This window comes from Salmo salar, chromosome ssa27, assembly GCF_905237065.1.
Source record: "Salmo salar chromosome ssa27, Ssal_v3.1, whole genome shotgun sequence".
In the NCBI taxonomy this organism is placed as follows: Eukaryota; Metazoa; Chordata; class Actinopteri; order Salmoniformes; family Salmonidae; genus Salmo; species Salmo salar.
In genome coordinates, this window is record NC_059468.1 from 44,705,256 (window position 1) to 44,727,755 (window position 22,500).

At 46.3% G+C, this 22,500-nt stretch overlaps 1 protein-coding gene across 1 annotated transcript in view; it reads right to left on the reverse strand.

The window, feature by feature from the left end:
- LOC106589158 (CUB and sushi domain-containing protein 2) overlaps positions 1-22,500 on the reverse strand; it is an 881,306-nt gene that overhangs the window by 388,333 nt on the left and 470,473 nt on the right. Inside the window, exons 12-13 of the mRNA XM_045709574.1 lie at positions 17,690-17,811; positions 3,996-4,099 (exon numbers count right to left, since the gene is read on the reverse strand). Of these exons, the coding sequence (XP_045565530.1) occupies positions 3,996-4,099; positions 17,690-17,811 (226 nt within the window). The remainder of the gene's footprint in view (positions 1-3,995; positions 4,100-17,689; positions 17,812-22,500) is intronic.

Here is a 22,500-nt window from a genome sequence, read left to right on the forward strand (position 1 = left end):
GCCTGTACTCGTGGGAGCACACCTAGGGATACTTTGGGATCCCTCCCTCTCCCCCATTCCTCTCCTCTCTCTTCCCTGTCCCGCTCTGTCCCTCCCTCTCTCCTGTCTCTCCCCCCTGTCTCCCTCCCTCTCCCCCATTCCTCTCCCCTTTCTTCCCCTCTCTTCCCCTCTCTTCCCTGTCCTGCTCTGTCCCTCCCTCTCTCCTGTCTCTCCCCCCTGTCTCCCTCTCTCTCCCCCATTCCTCTCCCCTCTCTTCCCCTCTCCTCTCTCTCCCCCTCTCCCCTTTCTCTCTCCCCCCTCTCTTCTCCTCCTCCTCCTTCACAACAACCTGAAGCCTCACTACACAGCTCCACATAAAAATCCCCTCTCTTCCCCTGTCCTCTCTCTCCCCCTCTCCCATATCTCTCTCCCCTCTCCTCTCTCTCCCCCCCTCTTCTCCTCCTCCTCCTCCTCCTCCACAACAACCTGAAGCCTCACTACACAGCTCCACATAAAAATCCATCTATAACATTTTATTAAGGCCTGTAAATTTCAGCACAATTAATAACAACATCCAGTGAAACCTTATGGAGCTTCTGTTGGAGCAAAACTCCATTAGGACACATCAATATGCAATCTGTTGGAGCAAAACTCCATTAGGACACATCAATATGCAATCTGTTGGAGCAAACTCCATTAGGACACATCAATATGCAATCTGTTGGAGCAAAACTCCATTAGGACACATCAATATGCAATCTGTTGGAGCAAAACTCCATTAGGACACATCAATATGCAATCTGTTGGAGCAAAACTCCATTAGGACACATCAATATGCAATCTGTTGGAGCAAAACTCCATTAGGACGCATCAATATGCAATCTGTTGGAGCAAAACTCCATTAGGACACATCAATATGCAATCTGTTGGAGCAAAACTCCATTAGGACACATCAATATGCAATCTGTTGGAGCAAACTCCATTAGGACACATCAATATGCAATCTGTTGGAGCAAAACTCCATTAGGACACATCAATATGCAATCTGTTTGAGCAAAACTCCATTAGGACACATCAATATGCAATCTGTTGGAGCAAACTCCATTAGGACACATCAATATGCAATCTGTTGGAGCAAAACTCCATTAGGACACATCAATATGCAATCTGTTGGAGCAAAACTCCATTAGGACACATCAATATGCAATCTGTTGGAGCAAAACTCCATTAGGACACATCAATATGCAATCTGTTGGAGCAAAACTCCATTAGGACACATCAATATGCAATCTGTTGGAGCAGAACTCCATTAGGACACATCAATATGCAATCTGTTGGAGCAGAACTCCATTAGGACACATCAATATGCAATCTGTTGGAGCAAAACTCCATTAGGACACATCAATATGCAATCTGTTGGAGCAAAACTCCATTAGGACACATCAATATGCAATCTGTTGGAGCAAACTCCATTAGGACACATCAATATGCAATCTGTTGGAGCAAAACTCCATTAGGACACATCAATATGCAATCTGTTGGAGCAAAACTCCATTAGGACGCATCAATATGCAATCTGTTGGAGCAAAACTCCATTAGGACGCATCAATATGCAATCTGTTGGAGCAAAACTCCATTAGGACGCATCAATATGCAATCTGTTGGAGCAAAACTCCATTAGGACGCATCAATATGCAATCTGTTGGAGCAAAACTCCATTAGGACGCATCAATATGCAATCTGTTGGAGCAAAACTCCATTAGGACACATCAATATGCAATCTGTTGGAGCAAACTCCATTAGGACACATCAATATGCAATCTGTTGGAGCAAAACTCCATTAGGACACATCAATATGCAATCTGTTTGAGCAAAACTCCATTAGGACACATCAATATGCAATCTGTTGGAGCAAACTCCATTAGGACACATCAATATGCAATCTGTTGGAGCAAAACTCCATTAGGACACATCAATATGCAATCTGTTGGAGCAAAACTCCATTAGGACACATCAATATGCAATCTGTTGGAGCAAAACTCCATTAGGACACATCAATATGCAATCTGTTGGAGCAAAACTCCATTAGGACACATCAATATGCAATCTGTTGGAGCAGAACTCCATTAGGACACATCAATATGCAATCTGTTGGAGCAAAACTCCATTAGGACACATCAATATGCAATCTGTTGGAGCAAAACTCCATTAGGACACATCAATATGCAATCTGTTGGAGCAAAACTCCATTAGGACACATCAATATGCAATCTGTTGGAGCAAAACTCCATTAGGACACATCAATATGCAATCTGTTGGAGCAAAACTCCATTAGGACACATCAATATGCAATCTGTTGGAGCAAAACTCCATTAGGACACATCAATATGCAATCTGTTGGAGCAAACTCCATTAGGACACATCAATATGCAATCTGTTGGAGCAAAACTCCATTAGGACACATCAATATGCAATCTGTTGGAGCAAAACTCCATTAGGACACATCAATATGCAATCTGTTGGAGCAAAACTCCATTAGGACACATCAATATGCAATCTGTTGGAGCAAAACTCCATTAGGACACATCAATATGCAATCTGTTGGAGCAAAACTCCATTAGGACACATCAATATGCAATCTGTTGGAGCAAAACTCCATTAGGACACATCAATATGCAATCTGTTGGAGCAAAACTCCATTAGGACACATCAATATGCAATCTGTTGGAGCAAAACTCCATTAGGACACATCAATATGCAATCTGTTGGAGCAAAACTCCATTAGGACACATCAATATGCAATCTGTTGGAGCAAAACTCCATTAGGACACATCAATATGCAATCTGTTGGAGCAAAACTCCATTAGGACACATCAATATGCAATCTGTTGGAGCAAAACTCCATTAGGACACATCAATATGCAATCTGTTGGATCAAAACTCCATTAGGACACATCAATATGCAATCTGTTGGAGCAAAACTCCATTAGGACACATCAATATGCAATCTGTTGGAGCAAAACTCCATTAGGACACATCAATATGCAATCTGTTGGAGCAAAACTCCATTAGGACACATCAATATGCAATCTGTTGGAGCAAAACTCCATTAGGACACATCAATATGCAATCTGTTGGAGCAAAACTCCATTAGGACACATCAATATGCAATGCGAAGTGGCACGTCGAACGGCCCTGATCTTGTTTTAACATTGAAGGGGAGACAATGTGGCACTAGATCTATCTTTCATGCACTACTGGTCCTGGAGGTGATGAAATGGACAGAAATAGAGGGATGGAGAGGAAGATGGAAGGTGGTGGGGGGTGGGGGAGGAGGTGGAGGGAGAGGAGGAGGAGGAGGAGGAGGAGGAGAGGAGGAGGAGGAGGGGGAAGAGGAGGAGGAGGAGGAGGGAGAGGAGGAAGGCAGGGGAGGAGGGATTGAGGGAGGGAGAGAGGTGAGAGAGGGACGGTAGGATAGAGATGGCGAGAGAGATAAGGAGAGAGAGGAGGAGAGAGAGAGGAAGAGAGAGAGGAAGAGAGAGATGAGGCAGAAAGACAGAGACATACAGAGAGAGAGAGGAAGAGAGAGATGAGAGAGGCAGAAAGACAGAGACATACAGAGAGAGAGAGATAGAGATGAGAGAGGCAGAAAGACAGAGACATACAGAGAGAGAGAGGAAGAGAGAGATGAGAGAGGCAGAAAGACAGAGACATACAGAGAGAGAGAGAGAGAGAGGAAGAGAGAGATGAGAGAGGCAGAAAGACAGAGACATACAGAGAGAGAGAGGAAGAGAGAGATGAGAGAGGCAGAAAGACAGAGACATACAGAGAGAGAGAGGAAGAGAGAGATGAGAGAAAGATAGAAAGGGTAAGTGGGTGGAAAGCAAGACAAACTGAAGGAGAGAAAAAGAGCGGCTGTACCCACAAGAAACTTGTGTGTAAAAAATGTGAGAGCAAGAAAAAAGGACAAAGAAATTAATGAGACAAGAGGTGGCAGAGAGGCTGAAGGAACTCACACGTGGAAGACGGCCTTCTGGTCTCCCACCACGGCTCCGTCCCCAACAGTCAGCGTATCGTAACCACGCTCCAGGTCAAAGTCCTCAAAGGTCAGCTTTATCACCTAGGCAACAGTAAAGACGTCAGAATGCGGCGAACAAAATGGCTGTCGTGGTATGAAGGGTTAGGTGGTTCCACAAATATGTCAATCTTTTCCCCCCCTCTGCCATCCCTCCATTTTTGTATTTATTCTCTCTCTCTCTCTCTCTCTCTCTCTCTCTCTCTCTCTCTCTCTCTCTCTCTCTCTCTCTCTCTCTCTCTCTCTCTCTCTATATATATATATATATCCTCTGCAACCAGGGTCAAGGAATTTCCCTAACCCATCCATCCTCTAATCCCTCCATCAGTCCATCCCTCCCATCCATCTATCCCTCTGTCCCTTCATCCTCTAATCCCTCCATCCCTCTAATCCTCCATCCCTCCATCCCTCTATCCTCTAATCCCTCCATCGCTCTATCCTCTAATCCTCCATCCCTCTATCCCTCTAATCCTCCATCCCTCCATCCCTCTATCCTCTAATCCTCCATCCCTCTACCCTCTAATCCCTCCATCCCTCTATCCTCTAATCCCTCTATCCCTCTATCCTCTAATCCCTCTATCCCTCTATTCTCCATCCCTCCATCCCTCTAATCCTCCATCCCTCCATCCCTCTATCCTCTAATCCCTCCATCGCTCTATCCTCTAATCCTCCATCCCTCTACCCTCTATCCCTCTATCCCTCTAATCCCTCTACCCTCTAATCCTCCATCCCTCTACCCTCTAATCCCTCTATCCCTCCATCCCTCTACCCTCTAATCCCTCTACCCTCTAATCCTCCATCCCTCCATCCCTCTACCCTCTATTCCCTCCATCCCTCCATCCCTCTATCCTCTAATCCTCCATCCCTCCATCACTCTACCCTCTATTCCCTCCATCCCTCTAATCCCTCTACCCTCTAACCCCTCTACCCTCTAATCCCTCTACCCTCTAATCCCTCTAATCCCTCTACCCTCTAATCCCTCTACCCTCTAATCCCTCTACCCTCTAATCCCTCTACCCTCTAATCCCTCTAATCCCTCTACCCTCTAATCCCTCTACCCTCTAATCCCTCTACCCTCTAATCCCTCTACCCTCTAATCCCTCTACCCTCTAATCCCTCTACCCTCTAATCCCTCTAATCCCTCTACCCTCTAATCCCTCTACCCTCTAATCCCTCTACCCTCTAATCCCTCTAATCCCTCTACCCTCTAATCCCTCTACCCTCTAATCCCTCTAATCCCTCTACCCTCTAATCCCTCTACCCTCTAATCCCTCTACCCTCTATTCCCTCTACCCTCTAATCCCTCTACCCTCTAACCCCTCTACCCTCTATCCCTCTACCCTCTAATCCCTCTACCCTCTAATCCTCCATCCCTCTAATCCCTCTACCCTCTATCCCTCTACCCTCTAATCCCTCCATCCCTCCATCCCTCTACCCTCTAATCCCTCTATCCTCTAATCCTCCATCCCTCTAATCCCTCTACCCTCTAACCCCTCTACCCTCTATCCCTCTACCCTCTAATCCCTCTACCCTCTAATCCCTCTACCCTCTAATCCCTCTACCCTCTAATCCCTCCATCCCTCCATCCCTCTATCCTCTAATCCTCCATCCCTCTAATCCCTCTACCCTCTAACCCATCCATCCCTCTGTCCTCTAATCAAATCAAATCAAATGTATTTATATAGCCCTTCTTACATCAACTGATATCTCAAAGTGCTGTACAGAAACCCAGCCTAAAACCTCCAAACAGCAAGCAATGCAGGTGTAGAAGCACGGTGGCTAGGAAAAACTCCCTAGAAAGGCCAGAACCTAGGAAGAAACCTAGAGAGGAACCAGGCTATGAGGGGTGACCAGTCCTCTTCTGGCTGTGCCGGGTGGAGAGGAACCAGGCTATGAGGGGTGGCCAGTCCTCTTCTGGCTGTGCCGGGTAGAGAGGAACCAGGCTATGAGGGGTGGCCAGTCCTCTTCTGGCTGTGCCGGGTGGAGATTATAACAGAACATGGCCAAGATGTTCAAATGTTCATAAATGACCAGCATTGTTAAATAATAATAATCATAGTAGTTGTCGAGGGTGCAACAAGTCAGTAACACAAGAGTAAGTGTCAGTTGGCTTTTTCATAGCCGATCTTTGATAATCCATCTAATCCTCTAATCCGGCTATTCCCGGCTACAACCCAAAGTGCCACACACACAATGCAATGCCGTCTGGGGTACGCCTAATAAAAATGTGGTTCACATTTTCAAACAGTCCGTTTATATTGTCCAACGGGGCTGTACGTTTGGGTGATGTTATTTCCTCTCCTGAGTCGCCTCGTTTCACAGCCAAAAATCAAAATTAAACCATCTAGTGTTCAGCGAAATAACAACACAATGTCAAATTCAGGTAGCCTAGTCAAATAATCAACATCCAATCACATTAACCGTTACTCTCTCGCGGGTAACCTTCACTCTTTCGCAGACATTTGGAAACGAAAGACGACAATTTGAAAAATAAGACAGGAGTTTTTTAAATGAACAAATACAGTGTTATATGTAAATAAAGAGCAAAATTATTGATTCATGTTATATTATTATTTGTGCCCTGGTCCTGTAAGAGCTCTATGTCACTTCCCACGAGTCGGGTTGTGACAAAAACACACACTCATTCTTATGTTTAGTAAATGTATCGTATAGTGTGTGTGTGTGTGGCAGGATTACAATGATGGCAAAAAAACAACATTTGAGAGTGACTGACCCTGGTGCTAGAGGGGATACAGCTGGAGGTTGGATGTTTGAAGGGGTACGCGATTTTAATCCATCCATCACTCATCCTCTATCCCTCCATCCTATATCCCTCCATCCTCTACCCCTCTATCCCTCCATCCTCTATTCCTCCATCCTCTATCCCTCCATCCTCTATCCCTCCATCCTCTATCCTCTACCCCTCTATCCCTCCATCCTCTATCCCTTCATCCTCCATCCCTCCATCCTCCATCCTCTATCCCTCCATCCTCTATCCCTCCACCCTCTATCCCTCCACCCTCTATCCCTCCACCCTCCATCCATCCATCCTCCATCCCTCCATCCTCTGTCCCTCCATCCTCTGTCCCTCCATCCTCTATCCTCTATCCATCCCTCCATCCTCTGTCCCTCCATCCTCTATCCCTCCATCCTCTATCCCTCCATCCTCTATCCCTCCATCCTCTATCCCTCCATCCTCTATCCCTCCATCCTCTGTCCCTCCATCCTCTGTCCATCCATCCTCTGTCCATCCATCCTCTATCCCTCCATCCTCTATCCCTATATCCTCTGTCCCTTCATCCTCTATCCCTCCATCCTCTATCCCTCCATCCTCTATCCCTCCATCCCTCTATCCTCTATCCATCTATCCCTCCATCCTCTATCCCTCCAACCTCTATCCTCTACCCCTCTATCCCTCCATCCACTATCCCTTCATCCTCTATCCCTTCATCCTCTATCCCTCCATCGCTCCATCCTCTATCCCTCTATCCACCAACCCTCTATCCCTCCACCCTCCACCCTCTATCCCTCTATCCTCTATCCACCCACCCCTCTATCCACCCCTCCATCCTCTATCCTCTATCCATCCCTCCATCCTCTGTCCCTCCATCCTCTATCCCTCCATCCTCTATCCCTCCATCCTCTATCCCTCCATCCTCTATCCCTCCATCGCTCCATCCTCTATCCCTCTATCCACCCACCCTCTATTCCTCCACCCTCCATCCTCTATCCCTCCATCCTCTATCCCTCCATCCCTCTATCCTCTATCCATCCATCCCTCCATCCTCTGTCTCTCCATCCTCTATCCCTCCATCCTCTATCCCTCCATCCTCTATACCTCCATCCTCTATACATCCATCCTCTATACCTCCATCCTCTATCTCTCCATCCTATATCCCTCTATCCCTCTATTCTCTATCCCTCTATCCTCTATCCATCCATCCATCCATCCATCATCTATCCCTCTATCCCTCCATCCTCTATCCCTCGATCCCTCTATCCTCTATCCTCTATCCATCCATCTCTCCATCCTATATCCCTCCATCGCTCCATCCTCTATCCCTCCATCCTCTGTCCCTCCATCCTCTATCCCTCCATCCGCTATCCCTCCATCCTCTATACCTCCATCCTCTATACCTCCATCCTCTATCCCTCCATCCTCTATCCCTCTATCCTCTATCCAACCCTCCATCCTCTATCCCTCCATCCTCTATCCCTCCATCCTCTATCCCTCCATCCTCTATCCCTCCATCCTCTATCCCTCCCTCCCTCTATCCTCTATCCCTCCATCCTCCATCCCTCCATCCTCTAACCCTCCGTCCTCTATCTCTCCATCCTATATCCCTCCATCGCTCCATCCTCTATCCCTCCATTATCTACCCATCTATCCATCCACCCTCTATCCCTCCATCCTCTATCCATCCATCCCTCCATCCTCTATCCCTCCATCCCTCATCCTCCATCCATCCTCTATCCCTCCATCACTCTATCCCTCCATCCTCTATCCCTCCATCACTCTATCCCTCCATCCTCTATCCCTCCATCACTCTATCCCTCCATCCTCTATCCATCCATCCCTCCATCCTCTATCCCTCCATACTCTATCCCTCCATCCCTCCATTCTCTATCCCTCCATCCTCTATACCTCCATCCTCTATCCCTCCATCCCTCCATCCTCTATCCCTCCATCACTCTATCCCTCCATCCTCTATCCCTCCATCCTCTATCCCTCCATCCTCTATACCTCCATCTCTCCATCCTCTATCCCTCCATCCTCTATCCCTCCATCCCTCCATCCTTTATCCCTCCATCCTCTATAACTCCATCCTCTACCCTCTATCCCTCCATCACTTTATCCCTCCGTCCTCTATCCCTCCATCCTCTATCCCTCCATCACTCTATCCCTCCATCCTCTATCCCTCCATCACTCTATCCCTCCATCACTACATCCCTCCATCCCTCCATCCTCTATCCCTCCAACCTCTATCCCTCCATCCTCTATCCCTCCATCACTATATCCCTCCATACTCTATCCTTCCACCACTCTATCCCTCCATACCTGCATCACTCTATCCCTCCATCCTCTATCCCTCTATTCTCTATTCCTCCATCCCTCCATCCTCTATCCTCCTTCACTCTATCCCTCCATCCTCTATCCCTCCATCTTCCATCCATCCATCCCTCCATCCTCTATCCCTCCATCTATCCATCCCTCCATCCTCTATCCCTCCATCCTCTATCTCTCCATCCTCTATCTCTCCATCCTCCATCCCTCCATCGTCTATCCCTCCATCACTCTATCCCTCCATCCTCCATCCCTCCATCCTCTATCCCTCCATCACTCTATCCCTCCATCCTCTATCCCTCCATCCTCCATCCCTCCATCCTCTATCCCTCCATCCTCTATCCCTCCATCCTCTATCCCTCCATTCTCTGTCCCTCCATCCCTCCATCCCTTCATCCCTCCATCCTCTATCACTAAATCCCTAAATCCTCTATCCCTCCATCGCACTATCCCTCCATCCTCTATCCCTCTATCCTCTGTCCCTCCACCCTCTATCCCTCCATACTCTATCCATCCATCCCTCCATCCTCTATCACTCCATCCTCTATCCCTCCATCCTCTACCCCTCTATCCCTCCATCCTCTATCCCTCCATCCTCTATCTCTCCATCCTCTATCTCTCCATCCTCTATCCCTCCATCCTCTATCCCTCCATCCTCTATCCCTCCATCCTCTATCCCTCCATCCTCTATCCCTCCATTCTCTAATCCGACAATCGGTTTCACTCCTACGAAACGCTCGTCCCTCAACCAATCAGGGCATACTAAGTTGCTCTATCAGTGGCCGTGAGTTGTACCCTGAGTCTGACCTGATCATGTCACCTGACCAGATAGAACACATCTGTCTATGGTCTATTATTAGACAATTCAGCAACTCAGAGGCTATATCCCAAATGAAACTCTCTTCCTTTTATAGTGCACTACTAGATCCACGTGACTCAAAAGTAGTGGTCTTTTTCGCAGAGAAAAACGTTGTGATTTAAGACACAGCTAACCCTCAGAATCACCAGGGCGAGTCACTAAATCGCTAAATCCCATTGTGGGCCATTTCCAGTCACTTCCAGTGAACCACAAGGTGAATACATGTTAGGATGGATTTATGCATTAGCTTTTCTACCCAGGAAATATATCTATTCAACTTGAGCTCATTGGCTCGCGAGAAATTCAGGGACGAGTTCGATAATCTAAATGCTTCTTCGTAAACTGATTATAATAAATAATAAACATTAACATAAAATCAGTAAGGATGAAGAAAGGAGAAAAAAAAACGAACCGAATCAATAGGGAAAAGGTGCTGTTTAGTCTTCTGATTCAAATCAGCTGCTCCACACTTCCTGTTTAATGTTTACTGGGAGAGCAGAGGCCTAATGAAAAAAGCTGATAAAAATGCAAATTGCATTCTGTCTTATGGTAAACCCACACACTGATTTAAATTGCCAGGACTGGTGAGGGAGGGAGGGAGGGAGGGAGGGAGGGAGGGAGGGAGGGAGGGAGGGAGAGCGAGAACGAGAGAGAGAGAGAGAGAGAGAGAGAGAGAGAGAGGATGCTGTTCTGGGTCAGATCACCAGATAAAATGCAGTTTCATCCTACAAAAAAGACATACATGTGTAGGATCTTAATTTGACCAGTATTGTTGCAACAAAATTATCAACAAGATTTTAACATTTAGTGCATCATTTTCACGAATGGCCCCGGAGGAGATGGCTGCCGTTTTGCCCGTAATTATTTAGTATGTTTTTTTTCACGTTGTTTGTAACTTATTATTTACATAATGTTTCTTCCACCATCTCTTATGATGGAAAAGAGCTTCTGGACATCGATTGGAAGTGGACAAAGATTTTTTCTTTAACGAGTCGGACGCAAAGGATTTACTCCAGATACCCGACCAGGCCCAAATCCCCGTCATTCTCATGAAGAGAAGATACAGGGGACGTAGGTCCGGGTGCCTAATGAGAATTGGTCGGCGAGTGCGTAACCCCCCTCTACCATTCGTCCTATTAGTGCAATCACTGGAGAATAAACTGAACTGAACTCCGATCAAGTTTATCCTACCAACGGGACATTAAAAACTGTAATATCTTTTTTTTCACAGAGTCTTGGCTGAATGACGACAGGAATATCATACAGCTGGCGGGGTTTAGTTCCATCGGAAAGATAGAACAGTTGCCTCCGGTAAGACAAGGGGTGCTGGTCTGTATCTATTTGTCAATAACCGCTGGTGCACAAAATCAGATAATAAGGAAGTCTTGAGGTTTTGCTCGCCTGAGGTAGAGTACCTCATGATAAGCTGTAGACCACACTATCTACCAAGAGAGTTTTCATCTGTATTTTTTGTAGCTGTCTATTTACCACCACAGACCGATGCTGGCACTAAGACCGCTCTCAACCAGCTGTATAAGGCCATAAGCAAACAAGAAAATGCTCATCCAGAGGCGGCGCTCCTATTGGCTGGGGACTTTAATGCAGGGAAACTTGAAGCCATTTTTCACCTAATTTCTACCAAGATGTCACATGATCAACCAGAGGGAAAACAACTCTAGACCACCTTTATATACCGTACAAAACTCTCCCTCGCCCTCCATTTGACAAATCTGACTATAATTCTATCCTCCTGATTCCTGCTTACAAACAAAAACTAAATCAGGAAGTACAAGTGACTCGAATAATATGGAAGTGGTCAGATGACGCAGATGCTAAACTACGGGACTGTTTTGCAGACTGGAATATTTTCCGTGACTCATCCGATGGCATTGAGGAGTACACCAGATCAGTCAATGGCTTCATCAAGAAGTGAATTGATGACGTCGTCTCCACAGTGACTGTACGTACATACCCCAACCAGAAGCCATGGATTACAGGCAACATCCGCACTGAACTAAAGGCTAGAGCTGTTGCTTTCAAGGAATGGGACTCTAACCCAGACGCTTATAAGAAATCCCGCTATGACCTCAGATGAACCATCAAACAGTAAAAGCAAAAATACAGGACTAAGGTTGAATCATACTATACAGGCTTCGACGCCCGTCGAATGTGCCAGGGCTTGCAAACTATTACGGACTACAAAAGGGAAGCCCAGCCACGAGCTGCCCTGTGACACAAACCTACCAGATGAGCTAAATGACTTCTATGCACACTTTGAAGTAACCAACACTGAAGAATGCATGAGAGCACCAGCTGTTCTGGATGACTGTGTGATAACGCTCGCCATAGCCGATGTGAGCAAGACCTCTAAAAAGATCAACATTCACAAAGCCGCAGCGCCAGATGGATTACATTTACATTTTACCAGAACGTGTACTCTGAGCATGTGCTGACCAACTGGCAAGTTTACTTACTGTACTCCCTGTCCCTGGCCGAGTCTGTAATACCTACATGTTTCAGGCCCAGACTGCATCCCTAGCCGCATCCTCAGAGCATGAGCTGACCAGCTGGCTGGAGTGTTTACGGACATATTTAATCTCTCTCTATCCTAGTCTGCTGACCCCACTTGCTTCACTGTGTCCACCATAGTCCCTGTTCCCAAGAACACCAAGGTAACATGCCTAAATGACTACCTACCAGTAGCACTCACGTCTGTAACCATGAAGTGCTTTGAAAGGCTGGTCATGGCTCACACCAACAGCATCATGCCAGACCCACACCAAATTGCATACCGCCCCAACAGATACACAGATGATGCAATCTCTATTGCACTCCACACTGCCCTTTCCCCCCTGGACAAAAGGAACATCTACGTGAGAATGCTATTCATTGACTACAGCTCAGCGTTCAGCACCATAGTACCCACAAAGCTCATCACTAAGCTAAGAACCCTGGGACTAAACACCTCCCTCTGCAACTGGATCCTGGACTTCCTGACGGGCCGCCCCCAGGTGGTAAGGGTAGGCAACACCACTACGCTGATCCTGAACACAGGGGCCTCTCAGGGGTGAGTGCTTAGTCCCCTCCTGTACTCCCTGTTCACCCACGACTGTGTGGCCAAGCACGACTCCAATACCATCATTAGGTTTCCTGACAACACATCAGTGGTAGGCCTTATCACCGACAACGATGAGACAGCCTATAGGGAGGAGGTCAGAGAACTGGAAGTGTGGTGCCAGGACAACAACCTCTCCCTCAACATGATCAAGACAAAGTAGATGATTGTGGACTACAGCAAAAGCAGGGCTGAGCACGCTCCCATTCTCATTGACAGGGAGGTAGTGGAGCAGGTTGAGAGCTCCTTGGTGTCCACATCACAAACAAACTATCATGGTCCAAACACACCAAGCCAGTCGTGAAGAGGGCACGACAAAACCTATTCCCCCTCAGGAGACTGAAAAGACTTGGCATGGGTCCTCAGATCCACAAAAGGTTCCACAGCTGCGCCATTGAAAGCATCCTGACTGGTTGCATCACCACCTCGTATGGCAACTGCTCAGCCTCCGAGGGAGGCGCTACAGAGGGTAGTGCGTACGGCCCAGTATATCACTGGGGTCAAGCTTCCTGCCATCCAGGACCTCTATACCAGGCGGTGTCAGAAGAAGGCCCTGAAAATTGCCAAATTCTCCAGCCACCCACCCTAGTCATAGACTGTTCGATCTGCTAACGCACGGCAAGCGGTACCGGAGCACCAAGTCTAGGTCCAAGAGGCTTCTAAACAGCTTCTACCCCCAAGCCATAAGATTCCTGAACAACTAATCAAATGGCTACCCAGACCCCTCTTTTACGCTGCTGCTACTCTCTGTTATTATCTATTATCTATGGACAGTCACTTTACCCATAACTACATGTACTTATTACCTCAATTACCTCGTCTAACCTGTACCTCCACACATTGACTCTGTACCGCTACCCCGTGTATATAGCCTCATTATTGAGGAAATGCTTTTAGTATATTTTAGTTTTCAAAAGCTTGTAAAGTTTGTAATTTCCACTTTTACATTTCAGACTTGATTTTCCCTAATGAAAATGTTATCAACCTCTACCAAAATGTCCATTAATTACAGTCCACATAATACTTAACATTTTCTGTTGCTGCAGGATTACTTTCCTTCTGCAACAAACTGTGGCTCAGTTGGTAGAGCATGATGTTTGCAACACCAGGGTTGTGGGTTCCATTCCCACGGGGGGCCAGTACAAAAAAAAAATGTAGTGCATTCACTACTGTAAGTCGCTCTGGATAAGAACGTCTGCTAAATGACCAAAATGTAAACTGACTCAAATTAGATCCTACATCTGTACATGAAAAGTGAAATTACTGTTTACATAAATTCTGTGTATTTATGTAAAGCTCAAAAGATCATGAAGCAAAACAATTCTCATCAACAAAACATTGATCAAATTAAGATCATACATCTGTACAGCTTTTACCAAGAGGTGGAAGATAGAAAGAACAGCCAAATGGACAGACTCACCAGGGTCAGAGGGTTGAAAGTGACTGGAACAGCCAAATGGACAGACTAACCCGGGTCAGAGGGTTGAAAGTGACTGGAACAGCCAAATGGACAGACTCACCAGGGTCAGAGGGTTGAAAGTGACTGGAACAGCCAAATGGACAGACTAACCCGGGTCAGAGGGTAGACTAATCTCAGTCATTCCTGAAGAAGACCAGACTGTATTTAGTCAGAAATAGCCCTGCTGTGTCTGCATCGGCGTGTCTGCGTCTCACCCTGCGTCCTAAATGGCACTCTATTCCCTATGTAGTACACTGATGTTGGACCAGAGACATTTGGGACACACACCCTCAGTCTCCTCTCTGACCTACAGTAATATCTCCTCTGGCTGCATGTGGTGGCGTGGCAGTGCGGTGTGTGTGTGGTGAGGTGTGGTTTGGTAGTGAACAGAATGGAACGCCATCTTTCGAACTCTACAGAGAAAGAACAGCAGCGCTCCATTTTCATCTGGTCAGGAAGTGGAGTGAGAGACGGGCAAAAAGTACCACTTTCTGGCTCACACCCTGTTACTCCATCCAGAGCCCGGTGGAGTGTACCCAACGGCGTGTGTGTGTTTGTGTGTTTGTGTGTGTGTGTGTGTGTGTGTGTGAGAGATGCATGTGTGCACTTAATTTCACTTTACGTCTGTCTACCACTCCTCTGTCCTCTCTCCTCATACTCTGTCCCTCACTCAGCCACAGTGATACAGGGACAGATCTGTAAAACCATTTGTTTGAGCTCAGAGAAGGACATGTGTTAGCACTGTGGCCTTGAACCTCTGAAGTCATCTCTGTTTCTTATCATATCCTCTTATTGATGTCTATATCTCTCCATCTCTCTGCTGTCTTCTTCCTCTCCTTCTCCACAGGTAATTCCACTATCTTTCTCTCTGATTCATTTAATCGATCCTTCTCTAGCTGTAACTTCCCAACTAATTTGCAGGGCATTGTACCAACTCCTTTGCAGGGCATTGTACCAACTCATTTGCAGGGCATTGTACCAACTCCTTTGCAGGACATTGTACCAACTCCTTTGCAGGACATTGTACCAACTCCTTTGCAGGACATTGTACCAACTCCTTTGCAGGACATTGTACCAACTCCTTTGCAGGACATTGTACCAACTCATTTGCAGGGCATTGTACCAGCTACTTTGCAGGGCATTGTACCAACTCATTTGCAGGACATTGTACCAACTCCTTTGCGGGACATTGTATCTGACTAGTCCACAAAAGAAGCTCTACAGCCATAGTGTTATCTCTCTTTGTGTTTAACACAGCAACTTAAATGAAAGGTGGATCTGATCTGACAGAGTTTGGGGAAGGAATATACACTTAAAATGATGGTTTGGAGACATATTACAAACACACGTAAAAAATGCCCTATATTTGAAATAATGTATGATCTTAACATTGTACAGTGTGTCGCAATCACACTGCACACTGCCCTATCCCATCTGGACAAGCAGAATACCTATGTAAGAATGCTGTTCATTGATTACAGCTCAGCATTTAACACCATAGTACCCTCCAAACTTGTCATTAAGCTCGAGACCCTGGGTCTCAACCCCTCCCTGTGCAACTGGGTCCTGGACTTCCTGACGGACCGCCCCCAGGTGGTGAGGGTAGGAAACAACATCTCCACCCCGCTGATCCTCAACACTGGGGCCCCACAAGGGTGCGTTCTCAGCCCCCTCCTGTACTCCATGTTCACCCATGACTGCGTGGCCATGCACGCCTCCATCTCAATCATCAAGTTTGCAGACGACACAACAGTAGGAGGCCTGATTACCAACAACGACGAGACGGCCTACAGGGAGGAGGTGAGGGCCCTCGGAGTGTGGTGTCAGGAAAATAACCTCACACTCAACGTCAACAAAACAAAGGAGATGATCGTGGACTCCAGGAAACAGCAGAGGGAGCACCCCCCTATCCACATCGACGGGACAGCAGTGGAGAAGGTGGAGAGTTTTAAGTTCCTCTGCGTACACATCACGGACAAACTGAAATGGTCCACCCACACAGACAGCGTGGTGAAGAAGGCGCAGCAGCGCCTCTTCAACATCAGGAGGCTGAAGAAATTTGGCTTGTCACCAAAAACACTTACACGCTTTTACAGATACACAATCGAGAGCATCCTGTCGGGCTGTATCACCGCCTGGTACTGCAACTGCTCCGCCCACAACCGTAAGGCTCTCCAGAGGATAGTGCGGTCTGCACAACGCATCACCCGGGGCAAACTACCTGCCCTCCAGGACACCTACACCACCCGATGTCACGGGAAGGCCAAAAAGATCATCAAGGACATCAACCACCCGAGCCACTGCCTGTTCACCCCGCTATCATCCAGAAGTTGAGGTCAGTACTGGTGCATCAAAGCTGGGAACCGAGAGACTGAAAAACAGCTTCTATCTCAAGGCCATCAGACTGTTAAACAGCCATCACTAACATTGAGTGGCTGCTGCCAATATACTCTAGCCACTTTAATAATTAAAAATGGATGTAATAAATGTATCACTAGTCACTTTAAACAATGCCACTTTATATAATGTTTACATACCCTACATTACTCATCTCATATGTATATACTGTACTCTATACCATCTACTGCATCTTGCCTATGCCGTTCGGCCATCGCTCATCCATATATTTATATGCACATATTCTCATACACACAAGTGTAAAGGAATGAATGAGGTAGTTGTTGTGAAATTGTTAGATTACTTGTTAGATATTACTGCACTGTAGGAACAAGAAGGACAAGATTTTCGCTACACTCGCATTAACATCTGCTAACCATGCGTATGTGAACAATAACATTTGATTTGATTCGTTTTTTTTAGCAGTAGCTCATTTAGCATTTAGCTTACCATCAGAGAAGCAAACAAGTAGTGCATAAACACTAGTACATATTAGCGTAGCATAGCATCACTAACATTAAGTACTCCATTTTCAAAGTATAATTTCCATATTAGCAAGTCATAATGTCAGACTGTTGTAAATATTAACATAGCATAGCAAGTAGTCACAAAATCACGAAGTAGTCAATATTAGCATTTAGCATGTCAGTTCTGTACATAGTACTGGATTAGCATAGCATAGCAACATTAACACAACATTTTCAGTATTAGCGTATAGCATTAGCAATGTGAGACCATACCTTGGTGGTGTCTGTAGCGGTGATGACCCAGGTGCAGTTAGCATTGTTGTCGTACTGGACAGGGTAGTTTGGTGATGCGACGATACCGTTAGGCCCTCTCAGCTGACCACCACACATAGGAGCTGAAAGAGAAAATAACAACACACTGTTAGGCTATTTACTTATCAATTGAACTGTGAATCAACTTCCACATACTGTACAAATTAGTTTATTGTATGTGTAATATGTTTTGTGTATATAATCTCATAATTTGACCCTAAAGGGCATTGAAAAAACGTTCAAAGAGGACAGTTAGACCATTTCTAAAACAGACAGAGGAGCAGAGAATAGATAGTAAAAAACAAACTAGCACCCCCAACAGAGGTAGACTTTGGCTCGAACACCATAACAGAACACAGCTAAGCCAAACCAGACCAACTAAACCCAGTCTCATCCTGTCTCATCTCGAACCCAATAGAACAACAAGAGACTGGAGAGAAGCTCTATAATATGTCTGAAGTAGTGAATGATGTTTGAGAAGGCTGGGATCAAGACGTAAGGGATGGTTGGATCAGATATAGAAGGCTGGGATCAAGACATAAGGGACGGCTGGATCAAGACATACGGGATGGCTGTATCAAGACATAAAGGATGGCTGGATCAAGACATAAGGGATGGCTGGATCAAGACATAAGGGATGGCTGGATCAAGACATAAGGGATGGCTGGATCAAGGCATAAGGGATGGCTGGATCAAGACATAAGGGATGGCTGGATCAAGACATAAGGGATGGCCCTTGCTGTCTCTGCCTTGCCGGTTCCCCTCTTTCCACTGGGATTCTCTGCCTCTAACCCTTTTACAGAGGCTGAGTCACTGGCCTACTGGTGTTCTTCCATGCCGTCCATGGGAGGGGTGCGTCACTTGAGTGGGTTGAGTCACTGACGTGGTCTTCCTGTCTGGGTTGGCGCCCCCCTTGGGTTGTGCCATGGCGGAGATCGTTGTGGGCTATACTCGGCCTTGTCTTAGGACGGTAAGTTGGTGGTTGGAGACATCCCTCTAGTGGTGTGGGGGCTGTGCTTTGGCAAAGTGGGTGGGGTTATATCCTGCCTGTTTGGCCCTGTCCGGGGTATCATCGGATGGGGCCACAGTGTCTTCTGATCCCTCCTGTCTCAGCCTCAAGTATTTATGCTGCAGTAGTTTATGTGTCGGGGGCTAGGGTCAGTCTGTTACATCTGGAGTATTTCTCTTGTCTTATCCGGTGTCCTGTGTGTATTTAAATATGCTCTCTCTAATTCTCTCTTTCTCTCTTTCTGTCTTTCTCTCGGAGGACCTGAGCCCTAGGACCATGCCTCAGGACTACCTGGTATGATGACTCCTTGCTGTCCCCAGTCCACCTGGCCGTGCTGCTGCTCCAGTTTCAACTGTTCTGCCTGCGGCTATGGAACCCTGACCTGTTCACCGGACGTGCTTGTTGCACCCTCGACAACTACTATGATTATTATTATTTGACCATGCTGGTCATTTATGAACATTTTAACATTTTAACATTTTGACCATGTTCTGTTATAATATCCACCCTGCACAGCCAGAAGAGGACTGGCCACCCCTCATAGCCTGGTTCCTCTCTAGGTTTCTTCCTAGGTTTTTGGCCTTTCTAGGGAGTTTTTCCTAGGGAGTTTTTCCTAGCCACCGTGCTTCTTTCACATGCTTTGCTTGCTGTTTGGGGTTTTAGGCTGGGTTTCTGTACAGCACTTTGAGAATATCAGCTGATGTACGAAGGGCTATATAAAAAAATAAATTTGATTTTGAAAAATAAATTTGATGGCTGGATCAAGACATACGGGATGGCTGTATCAAGATATAAGAGATGGCTGTATCAAGACATAAAGGATGGCTGGATCAAGACATACGGGATGGCTGTATCAAGACATACGGGATGGCTGGATCAAGATATAAGAGATGGCTGTATCAAGACATAAAGGATGGCTGGATCAAGACATACGGGATGGCTGGATCAAGACATAAGGGATGGCTGGATCAAGACATAAGGGATGGCTGGATCAAGACATAAGGGATGGCTGGATCAAGACATAAGGGATGGCTGGATCAAGACATAAGGGATGGCTGGATCAAGACATAAGGGATGGCTGGATCAAGACATAATGGATGGCTGGATCAAGACATAAGGGATGGCTGGATCAAGACATAAGGGATGGCTGGATCAAGACATAAGGGATGGCTGGACCAAGACATAAGGGATGGCTGGATCAAGACATAAGGGATGGCTGGATCAAGACATAAGGGATGGCTGGATGAAAACATAAGGGATGGCTGGATCATGACATAAGGGATGGCTGGATGAAAACATAAGGGATGGCTGGATCAAGACATAAGGGATGGCTGGATCAAGACATACGGGATGGCTGGATCAAGACATAAGGGATGGCTGAATCAAGACATAAGGGACGGCTGGATCAAGACATAAGGGATGGCTGGATCAAGACATAAGGGATGGCTGGACCAAGACATAAGGGATGGCTGGATCAAGACATAAGGGATGGCTGGATCAAGACATAAAGGACGGCTGGATCAAGACATAAGGGATGGCTGAATCAAGACATAAGGGACGGCTGGATCAAGACATAAAGGATGGCTGGATCAAGACATAAGGGATGGCTGGATCAAGACATACGGGATGGTGGGATATTTGTCCTAAAGCACTAGTAGTTGTCTTTTAGAGGTCATTCTGGCTTCCACTCTACTCTGTCCTTGTTCCCCTCGGCCACCGAAATGCACTTTAAACACCTCAAATTGAAGCAGGCCATGTCTAATGAAGGCTTTTAGGAAATGCCTGGGTGTCAGGGGCTAAATTAAGTTAGTTAAGAGGTCTAGACCCAGACTCTACTCTTAATCAGTTATGTCTGAAGTAGAGAGGTCCGTAGAGGAATGCCCCCTGCAAAATAAATGCAGCCCCCCCCCCCAAACACCAGCCACATTAAATAATGGGTAGTGTTCATTTTAAAGTTTAAGGAAAATAATCAAGTAATTAACTTGAGTGGTACTGACAGTGAAGGTGACCTTCATGAAATATATCACTGTGTAGGTGGGCTAACTGCAGAGTCCAATAAACTATATTCCCCATTTCTGGTTAATAACGAGGACCATAATGAGGTTGATTCTCTCCCCTGTTAATACGCCATCTGTATTGTGGCTGCAGAGCCGCTGGTCTAATAACCCTGCAATCAAGATAATAAGGGCTCAGAGAGATAGCGTTGAGTCCCAAAATTGCAACCTAGTCCACATGTAGTGGACTACTTTTGGCTCTGGTCACACTGTATAGGGAAAAAGGCTCAATTTGGGATATAGCATAGAAGACATTCAGACGGACCTAAACGCCCTGAGCACTACTACAGAAGTGAGGGTATAGAAGGCTGAGCATTACTACAGTACTGAGGATATACAAGGCTGAGCAATACTACAGTACTGCAGATATACAAGGCTGAGCAATACTACAGTACTGCAGATATACAAGGCTGAGCATTACTACAGTACTGCAGATATACAAGGCTGAGCAATACTACAGTACTGCAGATATACAAGGCTGAGCAATACTACAGTACTGAGGATATACAAGGCTGAGCAATACTACAGTACTGAGGATATACAAGGCTGAGCAATACTACAGAACTGAGGATATTCAAGGCTGAGCAATACTACAGAACTGAGGATATTCAAGGCTGAGCAATACTACAGTACTGAGGATATACAAGGCTGAGCATTACTACAGTACTGCGGTACCATTTCAGAGAATATTCAAGGCTGAGCAATACTAATTCTACCATTTCAGAGAATATTCAAGGCTGAGCAATACTCCAGTACTACGGTACCATTTCAGAGGATATACAAGGCTGAGCAATACTACAGTACTGCAGTACCATTTCAGAGAATATTCAAGGCTGAGCACTACTACAGAACTGAGGATATACAAGGCTGAGCAGTACTACAGTACTGCGGTACCATTTCAGAGAATATTCAAGGCTGAGCAATACAACAGTACTGCGGTACCATTTCAGAGGATATTCAAGGCTGATCAATACTACAGTACTGCGGTACCATTTCAGAGAATATTCAAGGCTGAGCAATACTACAGTACTGCGGTACCATATCAGAGGAACATGCTTTAAATCCAATTTTTACTTAATCAGAGGATAAAGCTTTAAATCCAGATTTGATTTCATTTAGACGATGAAAAGCTTTGTGTTCTAGTTGGGACCAGTAGTTATCTGGTAGAGTTTTCATGGTCATAGGGTTTGGAGCCGCTCCGGCTCTCGACGTCGCCGGTCTACTAACCAATGATCCTGGCAATCATCATTACGCACACCATCTCCCCATCATTCCTCACACCATCTCCCCATCATTCCTCACACCATCTCCCCATCATTCCACACACCATCTCCCCATCATTCCACACACCATCTCCCCATCATTCCGCACACCATCATTCCGCACACCATCTCCCCATCATTACAAACACCATCTCCACATCATTCCGCACACCATCTCCCCATCATTCCTCACACCATCTCCACATCATTACGCACACCATCTCCCCATCATTCCTCACACCATCTCCCCATCATTCCGCACACCATCTCCCCATCATTCCACACACCATCTCCCCATCATTCCACACACCATCTCCCCATCATTCCACACACCATCTCCCCATCATTCCGCACACCATCATTCCGCACACCATCTCCCCATCATTACACACACCATCTCCCCATCATTCCGCACACCATCTCCCCATCATTCCGCACACCATCTCC